This window comes from Neoarius graeffei, chromosome 26 (genome assembly GCF_027579695.1).
Source record: "Neoarius graeffei isolate fNeoGra1 chromosome 26, fNeoGra1.pri, whole genome shotgun sequence".
NCBI classification, from domain to species: Eukaryota; Metazoa; Chordata; class Actinopteri; order Siluriformes; family Ariidae; genus Neoarius; species Neoarius graeffei.
Genome location: NC_083594.1, coordinates 27,713,069 through 27,730,130, shown reverse-complemented (window position 1 = coordinate 27,730,130; position 17,062 = coordinate 27,713,069). Strand labels below are relative to the sequence as shown.

Sequence of the window (17,062 nt, the reverse complement as noted above, 5' to 3'; positions counted from 1 at the left end):
AGACACAGGGCACCAGGATGGATCAAGCAGGTCCGAGGGGCAGAAGAGGCCAGCATCTCAATCCCAGGATCAACATGTAACTCAGAGGGACAGATTGGGGGGGGGGAAGAAACTCTAACCACTACACCACCGTGCCGCCCCATATGTGCAATGTCTCATCTCATCTCATTATCTCTAGCCGCTTTATCCTTCTACAGGGTCGCAGATTATTATTATTATTATTAGAAACTCTTTCAATATCAACACCAAATCTACCTGTACATTTATTGCGTTATTTATTTTATAATTATTAAATAACATGATTTTTGTTGGGGCGGCACGGTGGTGTAGTGGTTTGTGCTGTCACCTCACAGCAAGAAGGTCCGGGTTCGAGCCCCATGGCCGGCGAGGGCCTTTCTGTGCGGAGTTTGCATGTTCTCCCCGTGTCCGCGTGGGTTTCCTCCGGGTGCTCCGGTTTCCCCCACAGTCCAAAGACATGCAGGTTAGGCTAACTGGTGACTCTAAATTGACCGTGAGTGTGAATGGTTGTCTGTGTCTATGTGTCAGCCCTGTGATGACCTGGCGACTTGTCCAGGGTGTACCCCGCCTTTCGCCCGTAGTCAGCTGGGATAGGCTCCAGCTTGCCTGCGACCCTGTAGAAGGATAAAGCGGCTAGAGATAATGAGATGAGATGAGACATTGCACATATGGGGCGGCACGGTGGTGTAGTGGTTAGCACTGTCGCCTCACAGCAAGAAGGTCCGGGTTCGAGCCCCATAGCCGGCGAGGGCCTTTCTGTGCGGAGTTTGCATGTTCTCCCCGTGTCCGCATGGGTTTCCTCCGGGTGCTCCGGTTTCCCCCACAGTCCAAAGACATGCAGGTTAGGTTAACTGGTGACTCTAAATTGACCGTGAGTGTGAATGGTTGTCTGTGTCTATATGTCAGCCCTGTGATGACCTGGTGACTTGTCCAGGGTGTACCCCGCTTTTCGCCCGTAGTCAGCTGGGATAGGCTCCAGCTTGCCTGCCACCCTGTAGAACAGGATAAAGCGGCTAGAGATGATGAGATGATTTTTGTTTTAGACAGATTTAATGATAATTAATTTTGATCAAACCAACTTTTTACCCTGGACAATTCTGAAGAGATTGTTCTCTAACTCATGTAAATTTGTTCCAGAACAAGTCATCTGCAAATAATACCATCTTAAATATCTTTGATACATTGCACATATGGGGCGGCATGGTGGTGTAGTGGTTAGCGCTGTTGCCTCACAGCAAGAAGGTTCAGGTTCGAGCCCCGTGGCCGACGAGGGCCTTTCTGTGTGGAGTTTGCATGTTCTCCCTGTGTCCGCATGGGTTTCCTCCGGGTGCTCCAGTTTCCCCCACAGTCCAAAGACATGCAGATTAGGTTAACTGGTGACTCTAAATTGACCGTAGGTGTGAATGGTTGTCTGTGTCTATGTGTCAGCCCTGTGATGACCCAGATGACATGCTGCTGCAAGTCTTTTAACTGGCACACGCAAACATGACCACATTTCCCCCATTTTAGCCTCACTCCACTGGTTGCCCATACATTTTAGGATTCATTTTAAAATTCTTTTATTTGCTTTTAAATCTCTTAATGGTCTCGCCCCTCCCTACCTCTCTGAATTGCTGCACCTATAGACCCCTTTCACTGACGTCACCCGAAACCGGAAGTAAACAGACCCTGCGCCATTTTGGAAGACCAACAAACTCATGATTAGGGGGAAATAACGGCAGTGGTATGTGAACCCACGAGAATAAAGTGGAGTAGCAAACGACTTAAACAAACAAATCTGAGCTGTTTTATTTATGATTTATTGGCCCAACAGTAGATTTGAAAGAAACCTGTGTGAGACTTGGCAAAAAACTGTGGATATAATGGATAAGTTTGTGCATGATCTGCGGACACTTTGAGGTAAGCAAACGCAAGAAATTCAGATTTAAAACATGCTAAATTGGCCCCAAGTTGATAACTGTATGAGGAGCAAGCCTCCCAGACTTCTACAATTTAATAATAATAATAATTTAGGATGGTTTGGGGCTTGCTCGCTGCTGCCAGGTTGGTTGTTGAGTAGCCTGACTGTTTTTTTTTTTCTTGCGTGTGGTATCATTGTTGATGCGAGGTTGTTTTTTGAACATGGCAATGTGGACACGATTTCCCCTGATGAGTTATGACTTCAGACGCGATGCGTGTGTGGAGGTGTGGAGTCCGCGTGATATGTGCGTAAGATAGGCTTCTCATGTGTTTGGAGATCCGCGCTCCGAGACAAGTGCAAGCCCCCCCCCCCAAGGGAAAAAAAGGGACCCCCCGAAAATATCGGCATAGTTCGAACACTGAGTGTAGGCACTGGGTGTAAACAACAAATAGTTTACAATGTCTGGGTAGCAAACAGATGGCAGAATTGGTGTCCGGTCCTCCTTATGTTTCCATTCTCCCTTGCCGTGAGTCTTATCATATGGGTCAAACCCATCAATCACAGCCAGTTTTTCCACATACCGTGCCCTTTCTGCAGCTGGTAATGTACTCACATAACCAGAATTATCATCCATTGTGTCACTTTACTCTCGCTCGTACTTTGTTTTATTTTGTGAGTGAATGTACTTGGTGTGGAGTGCATGTACTTGCATGTACCCCTACTAGAACTGCCACCTTATTGTGGTGGAGGGGTTTGTGTGCTTGAATGATCCTAGGAGCTATGTTGTCGGGGGCATTATGCCCCTGTTAGGGTTTCCCAAGGCAGACAGGTCCTAGGTGACAGGCCAGACCAAGAGCAGTTCACCAAAAACCCCCTATGGAGAAAAAATCCAGGACCGTGACGTCGCCCGGTAGGACGCAGCCGGGGCCCCACCCTGGAGCCAGGCCCGGGGTTGGGGCTCGTATGCGAGCGCTTGGTAGCCGGGCCTTTGCCCATGGGGCCCGGCCGGGCTCAGCCCGAAGAGGTGACGTGGGCCCGACCTCCTGTGGGTTCACCACCCACAGAGGTAGCAGTAGGGGTTTGGTGCAGTGTGGATTGGGTGGCAGTCGAAGGCAGGGGCCTCGACGACCTGATCCCCGGACACAGCGGCTGGCTGTTGGGACATGGAATGTCACTTGGCTGGGGGGGAAGGAGCCTGAGCTTGTGCGGGAGGTTGAGAGGTACCGGCTAGAGATAGTCAGGCTCACCTCCACGCACAGCTTGGGCTCTGGAACCCAGCTCCTCGAGAGGGGCTGGACTTTCCACTTCTCTGGAGTCGCCCGTGGTGAGCGGCGGCGGGCTGGTGTGGGCTTGCTTATAGCTCCCCAGCTCAGCCGCCATGTGTTGGAGTTTACCCCAGTGAACGAGAGGGTCGCCTCTCTGCGCCGTCGGATTGGGGAGAGGGCTCTTGCTGTTGTTTGTGCCTACGGGCCAAATAGCAGTATAGAGTATCCGGCCTTCTTGGAGTCCCTGGGAGAGGTACTGAGGGGTGCTCAGACTGGGGACTCCATTGTGCTACTGGGGGACTTCAATGCTCACGTGGGCGATGACAGTGACACCTGGAGGGGCGTGGTTGGGAGGAACGGCCTCCCCGATCTGAACCCGAGTGGTGTTTTGTTATTGGACTTCTGTGCTAGTCACGGTTTGTCCATAACAAACACCATGTTCGAGCATAGGGGTGTCCATAAGTGCACGTGGCACCAGGACACCTTAGGTCGGAGGTCGATGATCGACTTTGTAGTCGTTTCATCTGATCTCCGGCCCTATGTCTTGGACACTCGGGTGAAGAGAGGGGCTGAGCTGTCAACTGATCACCACCTGGTGGTGAGTTGGATCCGCTGGCGGAGGAGGAAGCTGGACAGACCTGGCAGGCCCAAACGTATGGTGAGGGTCTGCTGGGAACATCTGGCCGAGCACTCTGTTGGGGAGGTCTTTAACTCCCACCTCCGGGAGAGCTTTTCCCAGCTTCCGAGGGAGGCGGGGGACATTGAGTCTGAGTGGACCATGTTCTCTACCTCCATTGCGGACGCAGCTGTTCGGAGCTGTGGCCGCAAGGTCTCCGGTGCCTGTCGTGGCGGCAATCCCCGAACCCGGTGGTGGACACCGGAAGTAAGGGATGCCGTCAAGCTGAAGAAGGAGTCCTATCGGGCCATGTTGACCTCCGGGACTCCTGAGGCAGCCGACGGGTATCCGCAGGCTAGGTGTGCTGCAGCTTGGGCAGTTGCGGAGGCAAAAACTCGGAACTGGGAGGAGTTCGGGGAGGCCATGGAGAAGGACTATCGGTCGGCCTCGAAGAAATTCTGGCAAACCGTCCGGCGCCTCAGGAGGGGGAAGCAGTACTCTGCCAACACTGTTTACAGTGCGGGTGGGGAGCTGTTGACCTCGACTGGGGACATTGTCGGGTGGTGGAAGGAATACTTTGAGGATCTCCTCAATCCCACCATCATGTCTTCCACTGAGGAGACTGAGGCTGATGACTCAGAGGTGGACTCGTCCATTACCCAAGCCGAAGTCACTGAGGTGGTTTGCAAGCTCCTCGGTGGCAAGGCACCAGGGGTGGATGAGATCCGCCCTGAGTATCTCAAGTCTCTGGATGTTGTGGGGCTGTCTTGGTTGACACGCCTCTGCAACATCGCGTGGCGGTCGGGGACAGTGCCTCTGGAGTGGCAGACTGGGGTGGTGGTCCCTCTTTTTAAGAAAGGGGACCGGAGAGTGTGCTCCAATTATAGGGGAATCACACTTCTCAGCCTCCCAGGGAAAGTTTACTCCAGGGTACTGGAGAGGAGAATTCGACCAATAGTCGAACCTCGGATCCAGGAGGAACAATGCGGTTTTCGTCCTGGTCGCGGAACACTGGGCCAGCTCTATACCCTTCATAGGGTGCTCGAGGGTTCATGGGAGTTTGCCCAATCAGTCCACATGTGCTTTGTGGATCTGGAGAAGGCATTCGACCGTGTCCCCCGTGGTATTCTGTGGGGGGTGCTTCGGGAGTATGGGGTTCGGGGCTCTTTGCTAAGGGCTGTCCGGTCCCTGTACGAATGGAGCAGGAGTCTGGTTCGCATTGCCGGCAGTAAGTCAGACCTGTTCCCAGTGCATGTTGGACTCCGGCAGGGCTGCCCTTTGTCACCGGTTCTGTTCATAATTTTTATGGACAGAATTTCTAGGCGCAGCCAGGGGCCGGAAGGAATCCTGTTTGGGAACCACAGGATTTCATCTCTGCTTTTTGCGGATGATGATGTCCTGTTGGCTTCTTCAAACCAGGACCTTCAGCATGCACTGGGGCGGTTTGCAGTCGAGTGTGAAGCGGCTGGGATGAGAATCAGCACCTCCAAGTCCGAGGCCATGGTTCTCGACCGGAAAAGGGTGGCTTGCCCTCTCCAGGTTGGTGGAGAAGTCCTGCCTCAAGTGGAGGAGTTTAAGTATCTCGGGATCTTGTTCACGAGTGAGGGAAGGATGGAGCGTGAGATCGACAGGCGGATCGGTGCAGCCTCCGCAGTGATGCGGTCGCTTTACCGGTCCGTCATGGTGAAGAAGGAGCTGAGCCAAAAGGCGAAGCTCTCAATTTACCGGTCGATCTACGTTCCGACTCTCACCTATGGTCATGAGCTTTGGGTAATGACAGAAAGAACAAGATCGCGGATACAAGTGGCTGAAATGAGTTTCCTTCGCAGGGTGGCTGGGCACTCCCTTAGGGATAGGGTGAGAAGCATAGTCACTCGGGAGGAGCTTGGAGTAGAACCTCTGCTCCTCCACATCGAGAGGAACCAGCTGAGGTGGCTCGGGCATCTTTTTCGGATGCCTCCTGGACGCCTCCCTGGGGAGGTGTTCCAGGCGTGTCCCCCCAGGAGGAGGCCCCGGGGAAGACCCAGGACACGCTGGAGGGACTATGTCTCTCGGCTGGCCTGGGAACGCCTCGGTGTTCTTCCCGAGGAGCTGGCCGAGGTGTCTGGGGAAAGGGAAGTTTGGGCTTCCATGCTTAGACTGCTGCCTCCGCGACCCGGTCCCGGATAAGCGGAAGAAGACGAGACGAGACGAGACGAGACGAGATGTACTTGGTCTTCCAATATGGCGCCTAACAAAATCTCGCGGCGCGGTGACGTCATGTGAAAGGGGTCTATATTCACCCACCCATTCTCTCAGGTCAGCTGATCAGCTGCTCCTGAGGGTGCCAAAAACTAAGTGTAAGCTCAGAGGGGACCGTGCTTTCGCTGTGGCAGCCCCTAAAATGTGGAACGATCTGCCTCTGTACATTAGACAGGCATCTTCCTTGTCTGTTTTTAAATCCCTTCTTAAGACCCATGTCTTTTCCATGGCCTTTGACACTCTGTAAGATGTTGATTTTGTTTTATTTATCTTATTTTTTTATTTTGTTTTGTTTTATTATATATCTGTTTTTATTGATGTTTTATGTCTTTTAATTTTTCTTGTATTTATCATTTTATCATGTACAGCACTTTGGTACCTTCTGGTTGTTTTTAAAATGCTTTATAAATAAAGCTGGATTGGATTGGATGACCTGGTGACTTGTCCAGGGTGTACCCCGCCTTTGGCCCGTAGTCAGCTGGGATAGGCTCCAGCTTGCCTGCAACCCTGTAGAACAGGATAAAGTGGCTAGAGATAATGACATGAGATTTATATAAAGAATGAACAGTTTAGGACCCAATACTGACCCCTGGGGGACACCACAATCAATATTCAAACGAGTTGACACAGAGTCACCCAAATTCACAAATTGTGTCCTGTTGCTCAAATAACTTCTTATCCAATTTAATACAACTCCCCTTATCCCATATTGTTCCATCTTATTAATTAATATATCATGATTAATAGTATCAAAAGCTTTTTGAAGATCAATATATATCCCAGCGACTTATTTTTTTTTATCATCTATAGAGTTACTGATTTCTTCAATTGATTCCATTAGTGCCATCTCTGTTGATCTATTTGCTTTAAATCCATATTGACTATCTCTGAGAAGTTTGTATTTTTCAATGAATTTATCTAATCTTTTATTGAATATTTTTTCAAGAATTTTGGAGAATTGAGGAAGTAAAGAAACAGGTCTGTAATTTGTGAAGTTGTGTTTGTCCCCAGATTTATACAATGGAATTACTTTTGCTATTTTCATATTGCTTGGAAATGTAACCGTTTGAAATGACAAGTTACAGATGTACTATGTTAATGGTTTAGAAATCCCCCCAATAATAGTTTTCACTAGTTTCATATCAATATCATTACAACCTGTGGATATTTTATTACTACATTTATTAACTATATCAATAATTTCCCTCTCATCTACTGGTGTAAGAAACATAACAATAATTCCTCTTTATAATATTATCAATACAATCATCATTTGTTACCAGATCAGAGATATTTTGAGCTAATCTTGGTCCAACATTAACAAAAAATTATTAAAACTATTAGCAACTACATCCATGTTATATTTTTCAATACCTTTGTCATTAAAGTATTTATGGTAATATATTTGTCCAGAGCCATCTTTAATAATACTATTTAATATATTCCATATTTCTTTAATATTATTTTTGCTATTATATATTAATTTACCATAATAATCCTTCCTACATCTCCTTATGATACTCGTTAACTTGTTTTTATATTTTTTATATTTATTTTCTCTCTCTTTGGTTCTTAATTTAATAAATTCTCTATATAGAGTGTTTTTCTTCTTACAGGCATTTTGTAATCCCTTAGTAATCCAAGGTTGGTCATTACAGTTTTGTTTTGTACTATATTGCTTCAGTGGGCAATTTTTATCATATAATAATTTGAATATACTTAAAAAGTTATCATATGCTCTATCAATGCTATTCTCTATATAAACTGATTCCCAGTCTTGCATTAATAATTCATGATTTAATGCAAACATGGCTTCCTCTGTCCTAACTCTTCTATACTTAAGTTTATGGTCTGTCACATTTCTCTTACAATTACAGTCATAAATTGTAAAAACTGGTAGATGATCACTGATATCATTGATTAATATTCCACTTATAATGTTATTATCTATGTCATTGGTAAATACATTATCTATTAAGGTAGCACTATGGTCAGTAATTCTGGTGGGTCTGGTAATTTTTGGGTGAAGACTCATACTGTACATGTATTAATAAATTCCTCAGTCATACTGTACTTATTAGGGTTCAACAGATCAATATTAGTATCCCCACAAATGAAGATAACTTTATTATCTACTGTAAATGTCTTTTCTACCCAGTCCTTAAACGCCTCTATACTAGTTTCTGGCGCTCTATATATACAGCTAATTAATACATTTCTACTTTTTTCAATATTAATTTAGATTGTTAAACATTCTAATAAGTTATCAATCACCGTTGTCATGCCATCTATTAATTTATAATTCAAATTACAGTCCAGGCGGCACGGTGGTGTAGTGGTTAGCGCTGTCGCCTCACAGCAAGAAGGTCCTGGGTTCGAGCCCCGGGGCCGGCGAGGGCCTTTCTGTGCGGCGTTTGCATGTTCTCCCCGTGTCCGCGTGGGTTTCCTCCGGGTGCTCCGGTTTCCCCCACAGTCCAAAGACATGCAGGTTAGGTTAACTGGTGACTCTAAATTGACCGTAGGTGTGAATGTGAGTGTGAATGGCTGTCTGTGTCTATGTGTCAGCCCTGTGATGACCTGGCGACTTGTCCAGGGTGTACCCCGCCTTTTGCCCGTAGTCAGCTGGGATAGGCTCCAGCTTGCCTGCGACCCTGTAGAACAGGATAAAGCGGCTAGAGATAATGAGATGAGATGAAATTACAGTCCACATACACTGCCACTCCTCCTCCACCTTTATTTTTCCTGTTTATATAATTAAATTCATATCCAGCCAGTTTGAAATCCACTCCTTTCTCCATGTCAATCCAGGTCTCCGATATGGCAATTATGTTGAATGGATGAGTAAACTGACTTAAGTATTTCTTGATGTGTTTGAAGTTAGTGTACATGCTTCCGCTGTTGAAGTGTATTATTGATCATTTTCCCACAGCCTTAGTGGACTGATTGTACTGTTCCTCTGTGTAATAGTGCCAATTGTCATTAATGGTTGAGAAAAAATTATTGTCTAGGTCTATGTCATTTTCTGTATCCAATAGTTTATGGTCAGTGAATTCATGTGGTTTCAGTTCCAGGTTTTCATAATCAACAAGCATTTGCGTTAGCCGAGTAGTGTTCCAAGTAATGGATGAAAAAGTTATTTAATGGATTTAAAAAGTTATTAGATGTCTTGTCGTCTATCATACGGGATCATCTCGTGATGGTAGTGGGGCATTATAATATAGATGTTAGCGGTAGTCCGTCTAAAGCCGAGCTGTTGAAACTCTTGACGGAGTCTTTAATCGCCCGCGGTGTTTTGGTAGATAGTGATGAGATTTTGGATGGTGACAAGCCCATCCTACCTGCTGAAACACCTGCTTCGCCTGCCGCAACTTCTAAGGTTGCCCTTGAGCTCCATCGCCTACAGATTCAGGAAAAAGAGTTAATGTGGGAACGCGAAAAGGCAAAATTGGAGACTTATAATACGAGAGAGAGCAGAGGGAGCACGAACTGACAATGAAGGAACTTGAATTAAATCAAGCCCTTCGTGTAAAAGAGCTCGAGTTGAGTGCTCGGGAGTCTGGGGTGTTTGTTCCTTCTGATCAGTTCGATGTCACTCGTAACATAAGGCTCGTTCCTCCTTTTAATGAGGACGAGGTGGATAAATTTTTCGCTCATTTTGAACGCGTAGCGACGGTGATGAAGTGGCCGCGTACAGTTTGGACTATTACTAGTATATTTAAGGGCAAAGCTCAACAAGCATACTCCGCATTGTCGTTGGATGATGCGGCGGACTATAAGGTTAAAGAAGCGGTATTGCGCATATACTCGCTTGTGCCTGAGGCATATTGGCATAAATATCGCGACTATAAAAAGCCGGATGCTCTAACTTATGTTGAGTTTTTTCGCGAAAAGGAAATCTTGTTTGATCGATGGCTGGGGTCGCAGAATGTTAACACCTTTGAAGGTCTTCGTGATTTAATACTGCTTGAAGACTTCAAAAATTGCTTGCCCAAGAGCGTCGCTTCTTATTTGGGTGAACATAAAATTTTAAAACCTGCGGACGCTGCCGTTATGGCAGATGAATACGTATTGGCCCATTATGGAGGATGAATTGTGACACGGATAATTATTTAAATAAACCTTTAAATAAATAATAAAATGTTTCATTAATTTATTAAAAGTTGAATTAAATGTTTAAAATTGAAAATAAATACATAATTAATTTAATCCCGATTTATATCATGTAAATATATATATTTCTCTCGCTATTTAATTAATTATTGCATTCTGTTTATTTAATTATTTCATTGCCCTGTGTTCCACCACATCATGAAATAATTAAATCTGTCAGCCTCACCCATCAAAGTCTGTGGGCCTATCCTAACACCTGATTGGTTGCCCTGCATATCAAGTCTTGGCAGATCGATTGTAGAGATGATGATCACTGCCTGTACAGAACACACTGGGAAACAAAACTATTGCAATACACTGGGTGGCGCTGTTCGTTTCGCCAGAGCACTCGTGGACACACAATCTAGCGTCGCGTGTTGGCACCATAAACAGACAGTGGGATGCTGTGCTGTTAAACTGTACATATGAAAACGGAAGAAAATGCGCAAAAGTTGCCCAGAGCTTCTGAGGGAAGCAGCCAGTTTAATAGAAGAAGCCCTACGATGTCCTCCAGCTGTGTCCGGAACATCCTCACATGAACCTGCTGCCGCGCCACGAACACCCGTTCAGGGTAAGCTAATTAATGTTATGTTAGACAGGTGCACTAGTAATCATTAAGGATTCAAGACACATATCAATTTGGATTAAGACTTTAAAAATAAATTAGCCTGGCTCATTATGGGTAATAGTTATTGCCGATGTGTAAATGGTATGGGCAATTTGTTGGTAGGCCAATGGTTTAGATGGGAGCTAGTTTGCTAATCTGTAAAAATACGTTAGCCAGCGGCCACGTTTAAAGATAGAGGCGTATGCACTTATAGCTCAGTGGGCGTACGGCTTGACGTTAATTTGTATTCAAAAACTGCTCCCATAATGTTGGTATTCGATTTTATTTTTTGAGAGGTGGTTGCTAAGCTGATATTGCTCTGTGTTATAGCCGAAGTAGCGAGACTATTGGCGCCTTACGCCAGAACAAGCATGGCAAGACGACCAGGAGTCCAAGCTACTCCTAGAAGAAATTACAGCTACACACACATGTTCTGCTGTGTGGCTGACCACCGCACCGACACAGTCCCGAGCGTAGGAATGAAAGCAGACTTTCTCGCCGCAGGACTGGGAGAGCAGAGAGTGACATTTTCAGGTTAGTAGGCCTAATTGCGAGAGGTTTTTTTTTTTTCTGTATGCTGCAGTTAACCGGTCGTTTAGTGTAATCTCCAAAATGACTCAACATTCCTACTGCCTAGCTTGGGGGGATGAGCCAATAACTTGGTTTTTGGATATCCATTTCTATGTAGTCTTTTTTTCTAATACAGGGAATCCCAGTGATCCTATGGTTACAGTGGCGATCCTAGAGTGATTTACTCCCCGGGCGAAACCCCTTGCTGGCACAGGGGGCAATGATCAATGGCAATGATCAAGTCGTAATGTATTACTTAAGACTCTGTGTAATGTCATAGTAGTGTAGTACTATGGTAGTAAAGTCTTTTTGATGACTAGTACAACGTTCCGCTGGCGGGATTGTGCATATTATGGGGCTACGACAAGTTAGGCACACACACACACACACACACACACACACACACACACACACACTGATGACGTCACCTGCGCAACTTTGGTATCGAGGGCTACCGCATGACGTCACCGCGCCGCGAGATTTTGTTAAGCGCCATATTGGAAGACCAAGTAGACATCTATGCGAGTACATACATTCATAAAACAAACTACACCTGAAATGTAGCCAGGGCCGGTTCTGCCCTAATCTGGACCCGGGTGCAACATCGCGCTACCCCCCCAAAAAAAAACAGTCTAAATCAGGACAACCATCACATAACTATAACTATAAACATTTTATATCAACTATTTTAACTAAATGGGCTATAATAAATAAGCCTGCAGGCAGCCACGGCGGGCTGCCTCAGAAAAGTAACCATTCAATGACACAACTGAAAGCCTGCTGCCACGGCGGGCTGCCTCAGAAAAGTAACCATTTGTCCTACCTTAAAACTCATTTTGCATTTTCTGTCTCCTTTTTTGTATTTTCGACCCTCCGTTTATTTTCTTTCCTTTTCTGAAAACCTGATTTGTGTCCAGATTCCGCGCGCTGCCGTTATTTCCCCCTAATCACGAGTTTGTTGGTCTTCCAATATGGCGCAGGGTTTGTTTACTTCCGGTTTCTGGTGACGTCAGTGAAAAGGGTCTATTGGGCTTCCCCATCCAAAATGTTCACACACACACACACACACACACACACCCGCCAGTCTTGGTTTTTTTTTTCGGGGTTTTTTTTGGGGGGACCTTTTGGGGGGGGGACCGTTTTTTTTTTTTCGCGCCCGCGCTCATGCTGCCCCCCCCCCCCCCCCCCCCCCCCCCCCGCAATGCCGCCCTGGGTGGCTGCCCGGTCGGCCCGCCCCCAGGACCGCCCCTGTATGGTTATAACGAATAAACTGATGGAAGTTTATCCAAAGCTGCAAGAAGGAGGAGGCTTTGAACTTCTTAAAATTACAGGGCCAACTCGCAGCCGAAGTCTTGCATTACTGCCATGTCCCAGCACAGGATACACCTTAGCCGTTTTGAAGGATCCATCAACGATGATTGGACAGGCCACACTCTACATACGTCCACTACAACAGGATCTACCCTTAGACTGTGTAAGTTTATTTACAGAGACTTTCAAGCTCAGTGGTGTATTTTATTTATTGAAATTATTGATCAAAAGTCATTTGTTGTTCAGGAGAGGCCATGTCATACCTCTGGTCCTGCCATACCTTGCATCACTTGTCAGAAGGTTATTTTTTCTGAGATGAAGTGTCACAGATTGACCTGCAATGAGTATGTATTTTCTGAAACGTACCATATTTGCTTAAAGAAAATGTCTCTTGAGTGTTTAACAAAAAATGAGGTAGTATGACGCTTCTATATTTAATTTTTGTTAACTTTTAGGGCACCAATGCAGGATTCAGAGAGAGATCAAGAGGGAGGCCCAAAAGAAGATAATGGAGAGACCCCAGTCAGTGATGATGTTGAAGTGCCTGGACCATCGGTTGAGAATGCAGTAAAACCAGTAGTGATTGACTTGGAGGAGTGTGATTACAATGAAACAGACAATGGTTAGTGACATAACAATGGACTGCTAGGAGATTGGAAATGTAAAAAAGTAAATAGGAAATATTGATTGATAACATAATGCTATTTTTCTCACATAATGGCTTTGTAAAATACAATACATCTTAGCATTTCAGACTTAAAGTTACTGAAAAAAGTCATTACAATTTGGGACACAACCTTAAAAATCACATCTTGCTTTATTTGGCCCTCAGTGTATATTACAGCTTAAAATATGTAGCCGGTCAGAATGCTGCTTTGCTTGCTTTCTCTCTGTCTTAACATGCCTATCAATATTAGATATCCTTTTAATTCTCTCGATTGTTTTTTAGATGGGAAACTTATTAAAGAGCCAGCTCGAGCGGCTAAAGTTTTTAAAGAGAATCTTCTAAGGGAGCATGCCAATGGGGAAACACTTAAGATGAAGATGGATGTTCGAGACTCAGAAGAGGAGCGGGAACAACAGCTTCTGTCATTCTACAAGCAGCAGCAGAAGTGGGCATGTCCACTCAACTGTACTCTTGCTGGTAGGTATTAGTTTGTCAGGGTTGTGTTCTAAAATAAAGGACAAATTAAGTAACTAATACATAGTCTGTAACATAAATACATTAAAAGTAGAGCGTGTAATTAAAGTAGTTTATTTCCAGAATTTATGCTGCCGATTCACAAGTTTGGACTATGGAACTATGAACTATGGCTTGGAAATTTACAAATAAATTTAAAAATATGTGTATGAGTGAAAATGGGGTCTCAGTCACTGTGCTTTTATGAGTATATTTCACTTTCTCAGGTGATGCTGCTGTTGGAGAGAGAGTGATGAGGTTCTTCATGACAACAATAATATCCAAACTCCAGTTTGGATTCAGTCTAGGGCTTGGTAATTTTCCTACTGTTTTGCTGGATAATATGGTGTTATGTTTAATTTAAGTAATTAATAATTGCTGTGATTTCTGCTCTGCTGGTACTTGACAGGAGGAATAGGCCGAACACTATTATTTGAGGGAGAACCTGACCATCTTGTACCAGCAGCATCAGAGGCACTCATTGAAAGCAACCTCTTCAGGGTTGCAGGTAGGATGTTGGCCCACAGCTTTCTGCATGATGGCCCCCTTGTCACAGGGTTAAGTCCTGCTGTGATTCATGTGCTTTTCAATGGAGACCCCGAAGTGGCAACGGTTGTTATTGAAGACTGCCCTGATCTACACATCAGGAATATCATAAAACTGATAAGCATACAAATTGACATGCTTTTTTTGTGGAAATAACGTTTAAGCATGGATTCTAGCTTGATAAAGAAGAACTTACACCTGAAGAGAAGGACACTATTTCAGCTCTCTGCATGTCCTGGGACCTCCCAGCAGTCACAAGAACAAACAGGAGATGGCTGCAAAACAAACTTCTCCTCCATGCAGTGAGTTCCTCCTTGATAAGCTGTTGAATTATATAGTTGCTGTTGTGAAGTTTGTGAAGTCTTATGGCTTATGTTAACACTGGCAGACACATACCATGCGTGCAGTAAATAAGTGGTGAAAATCATGCTAAACTTGTTTAAAAGGAGGCTGAATACTTTTGCATGCAGTCCTCTTTTTTTGTAGATCAAGTTTAATATGAAATGGCATTTTTAAGTTCAAGGGTATGAATGTTCATGCAAACCTCTGTACATCTGATATTGTGAATGAGCGTTATGATAAACCTTTAAAAAGTTATTTGTCAACTGTTCATTATTAACTATTATATAGTGGCTCATTGTGTGATTGTAAACAAGTTACCTACTGAGTGTTGCCAACATCCTTAATAGTTGAGTTGTGAATTAGGTCTGTAATATGGGTTATGTCTGTCTCTTAGGTCATTGGTAGGATTACACGGCAGATAAAACAACTGAGAAAGGGCCTTAAAGACGTAATGCTCTGGCCGCTTCTCTCCTCAAGGCCAGATGTGGTCCAACTGATGTTCCCCAGAATGTCCGAAATTGAGTTCACACCCCAGGTGAGTCAGTTTTTTGTTTACTTGATTAATTTATGCACCATGTATGTGCATGCTGAGTGACGGCCCCAAAGTATGACTTCATGTGGTACAGTAGACAAATCTTTTCAACATGTCATCATGACGAGGCGTAAATATACACGCCATCCTGACCGTCCAATCTCGTGTTGTCTCTACGCGTTAAGTCGTGAATGTCAACGCCTTTTCACACCGCGTTTCAGCCACCATGATTACAGCTCCACCCTCTCCGTAACGAGTCGCGAGTGCTGATAGAAGAAAGGTAAGCAGTTGAGTCCCTGTGTAGGTCATTAATTAACTAAATCAATTTGGTAAAGCACGTTGTGGCAACACGATTTACCGGCACATGGATTGGCGTGTTATACAGACGCAAATTCGTGAGAACAGTCTGTGTACTCTGGGTTGAAAAACATTCGAACGGTGAGGGGAGGGAAAAAGACATTTTTATGACCGTGTAGATTTTTAGGTACCACAAAAACTGTCGCTGTGAAATGTTTATATTTGTGTTCTTTTAGATAATCCTACAGAAAATCACTTGGCCTGTGGAGGAGGACAGTGATGAGGACTTTGACCTGGAGAGCACGTGCCGAATCACAGGGTTCCTGAGAACGTTCGTGGAAGCTGGTATGGAACGCTTTATTTGGCGAATGTATTGTACACTTTACATTTTGTTCGTTCGTCTCATGGATATTCTAATAGATGAATATGAACATACAGTGGCAAAAGTATTCATACCCCTTTAATTTGTCAACATTTTGCCCAAATCGCATCCATAAACATAGTTTGGCACAATCACTGGAAGTAAATGGCTCCATTAGCATCAAGCCAAGTGTCCACTTGAGGGAATTGAGTATCACTTTTGCGCACTGCTGAATTTTACATTCATTTTGAAGTGCTTTATAAATAAATTTGATGTTTTTATTTGGCACCATAGACTTCCATTGCAATGTTAAATATGGCTATACTGTCACATTTTGCAAACGCAGAGAAAATTTTTTTTTCATATTTTACGAGGGGTTGACTAAAGATAAACAATATCTTGGAATAAGGTGGACACATATGCTGTTTCAGCACTGCACATTAAACATCAGCAGGCTTTTTAGATCATGGTGATGCAAGATTTTTTTTTTTATTACATCTCAATTACTGTTAGGTAGTGGCCACTCACATTTACTTTGCCCTGAAGCCATTTGAACCAATGTGCTGGTATGCTTTGGCTGACTGTCCATTTAGAAGACCATTAGGTGAAAATTTTTACCATTAAGCCAATTTTACCATTTAACTTCTAAAGACAACTATTTACTGAGAGAAACTGGGACTGAATACTTTTGCATGCACAAATATAAATTTGCTTTCACTTCATGATTTAGTCCTTCGCATAAACTTTCTGTTGATGTGGCAACATCTGAACATTCAGCATCTGAAGGGGTATAAGTACTTATGCAAGCCATTCAATGTGTTAATCCCATGTATTAATTTTAGCTTCATCAGGTACCCTGTCTCAATTGGTGAGGCTCTGGGTTGGTTGGGAGAGGCTTCCTGCTGAATTAAGGGTGGAGATTTCAGGCGGGATCCTTCCCACCTCTGCCACCTGCTTCGAAACACTCAAGCTGCCACGTCATTTCACAACATACAGTGACTTTGAAAAAGCACTTACCTCTGCCATAAATACTGCAGACACAGGATTTGGACTAGTTTAATTGTTTGTACTGTTTTAAAGCGGTCATTGCATGCAGTAATCCATGTCAGCTCATCTCACTTAAGTTC

At 44.5% G+C, this 17,062-nt stretch overlaps 1 protein-coding gene across 1 annotated transcript; it reads left to right on the top strand.

The window, feature by feature from the left end:
• The first annotated feature begins 12,983 nt into the window (after nt 1–12,983).
• LOC132874165 (uncharacterized) lies at nt 12,984–16,899 on the top strand. The gene is made up of 8 exons (XM_060910134.1): nt 12,984–13,021; nt 13,133–13,299; nt 13,627–13,821; nt 14,085–14,171; nt 14,267–14,705; nt 15,140–15,280; nt 15,811–15,919; nt 16,778–16,899. The coding sequence occupies exons 1-5, from the start codon at nt 12,993–12,995 to the stop codon at nt 14,557–14,559; spliced, it is 771 nt and encodes a 256-aa protein (XP_060766117.1). The 5' UTR covers nt 12,984–12,992; the 3' UTR covers nt 14,560–14,705; nt 15,140–15,280; nt 15,811–15,919; nt 16,778–16,899.
• The last annotated feature ends 163 nt before the right edge of the window (nt 16,900–17,062 follow it).

Bases quoted from the DNA above. Each gene is read 5' to 3' on its own strand.
- LOC132874165 (XM_060910134.1), top strand. From the start codon at position 12,993: ATGAAGTGTCACAGATTGACCTGCAATGA. The intron at 13,300-13,626 runs GTTAGTGACATA...ATTGTTTTTTAG, and splicing joins TTACAATGAAACAGACAATG to ATGGGAAACTTATTAAAGAG. The intron at 13,822-14,084 runs GTAGGTATTAGT...TCACTTTCTCAG, and splicing joins ACTCAACTGTACTCTTGCTG to GTGATGCTGCTGTTGGAGAG.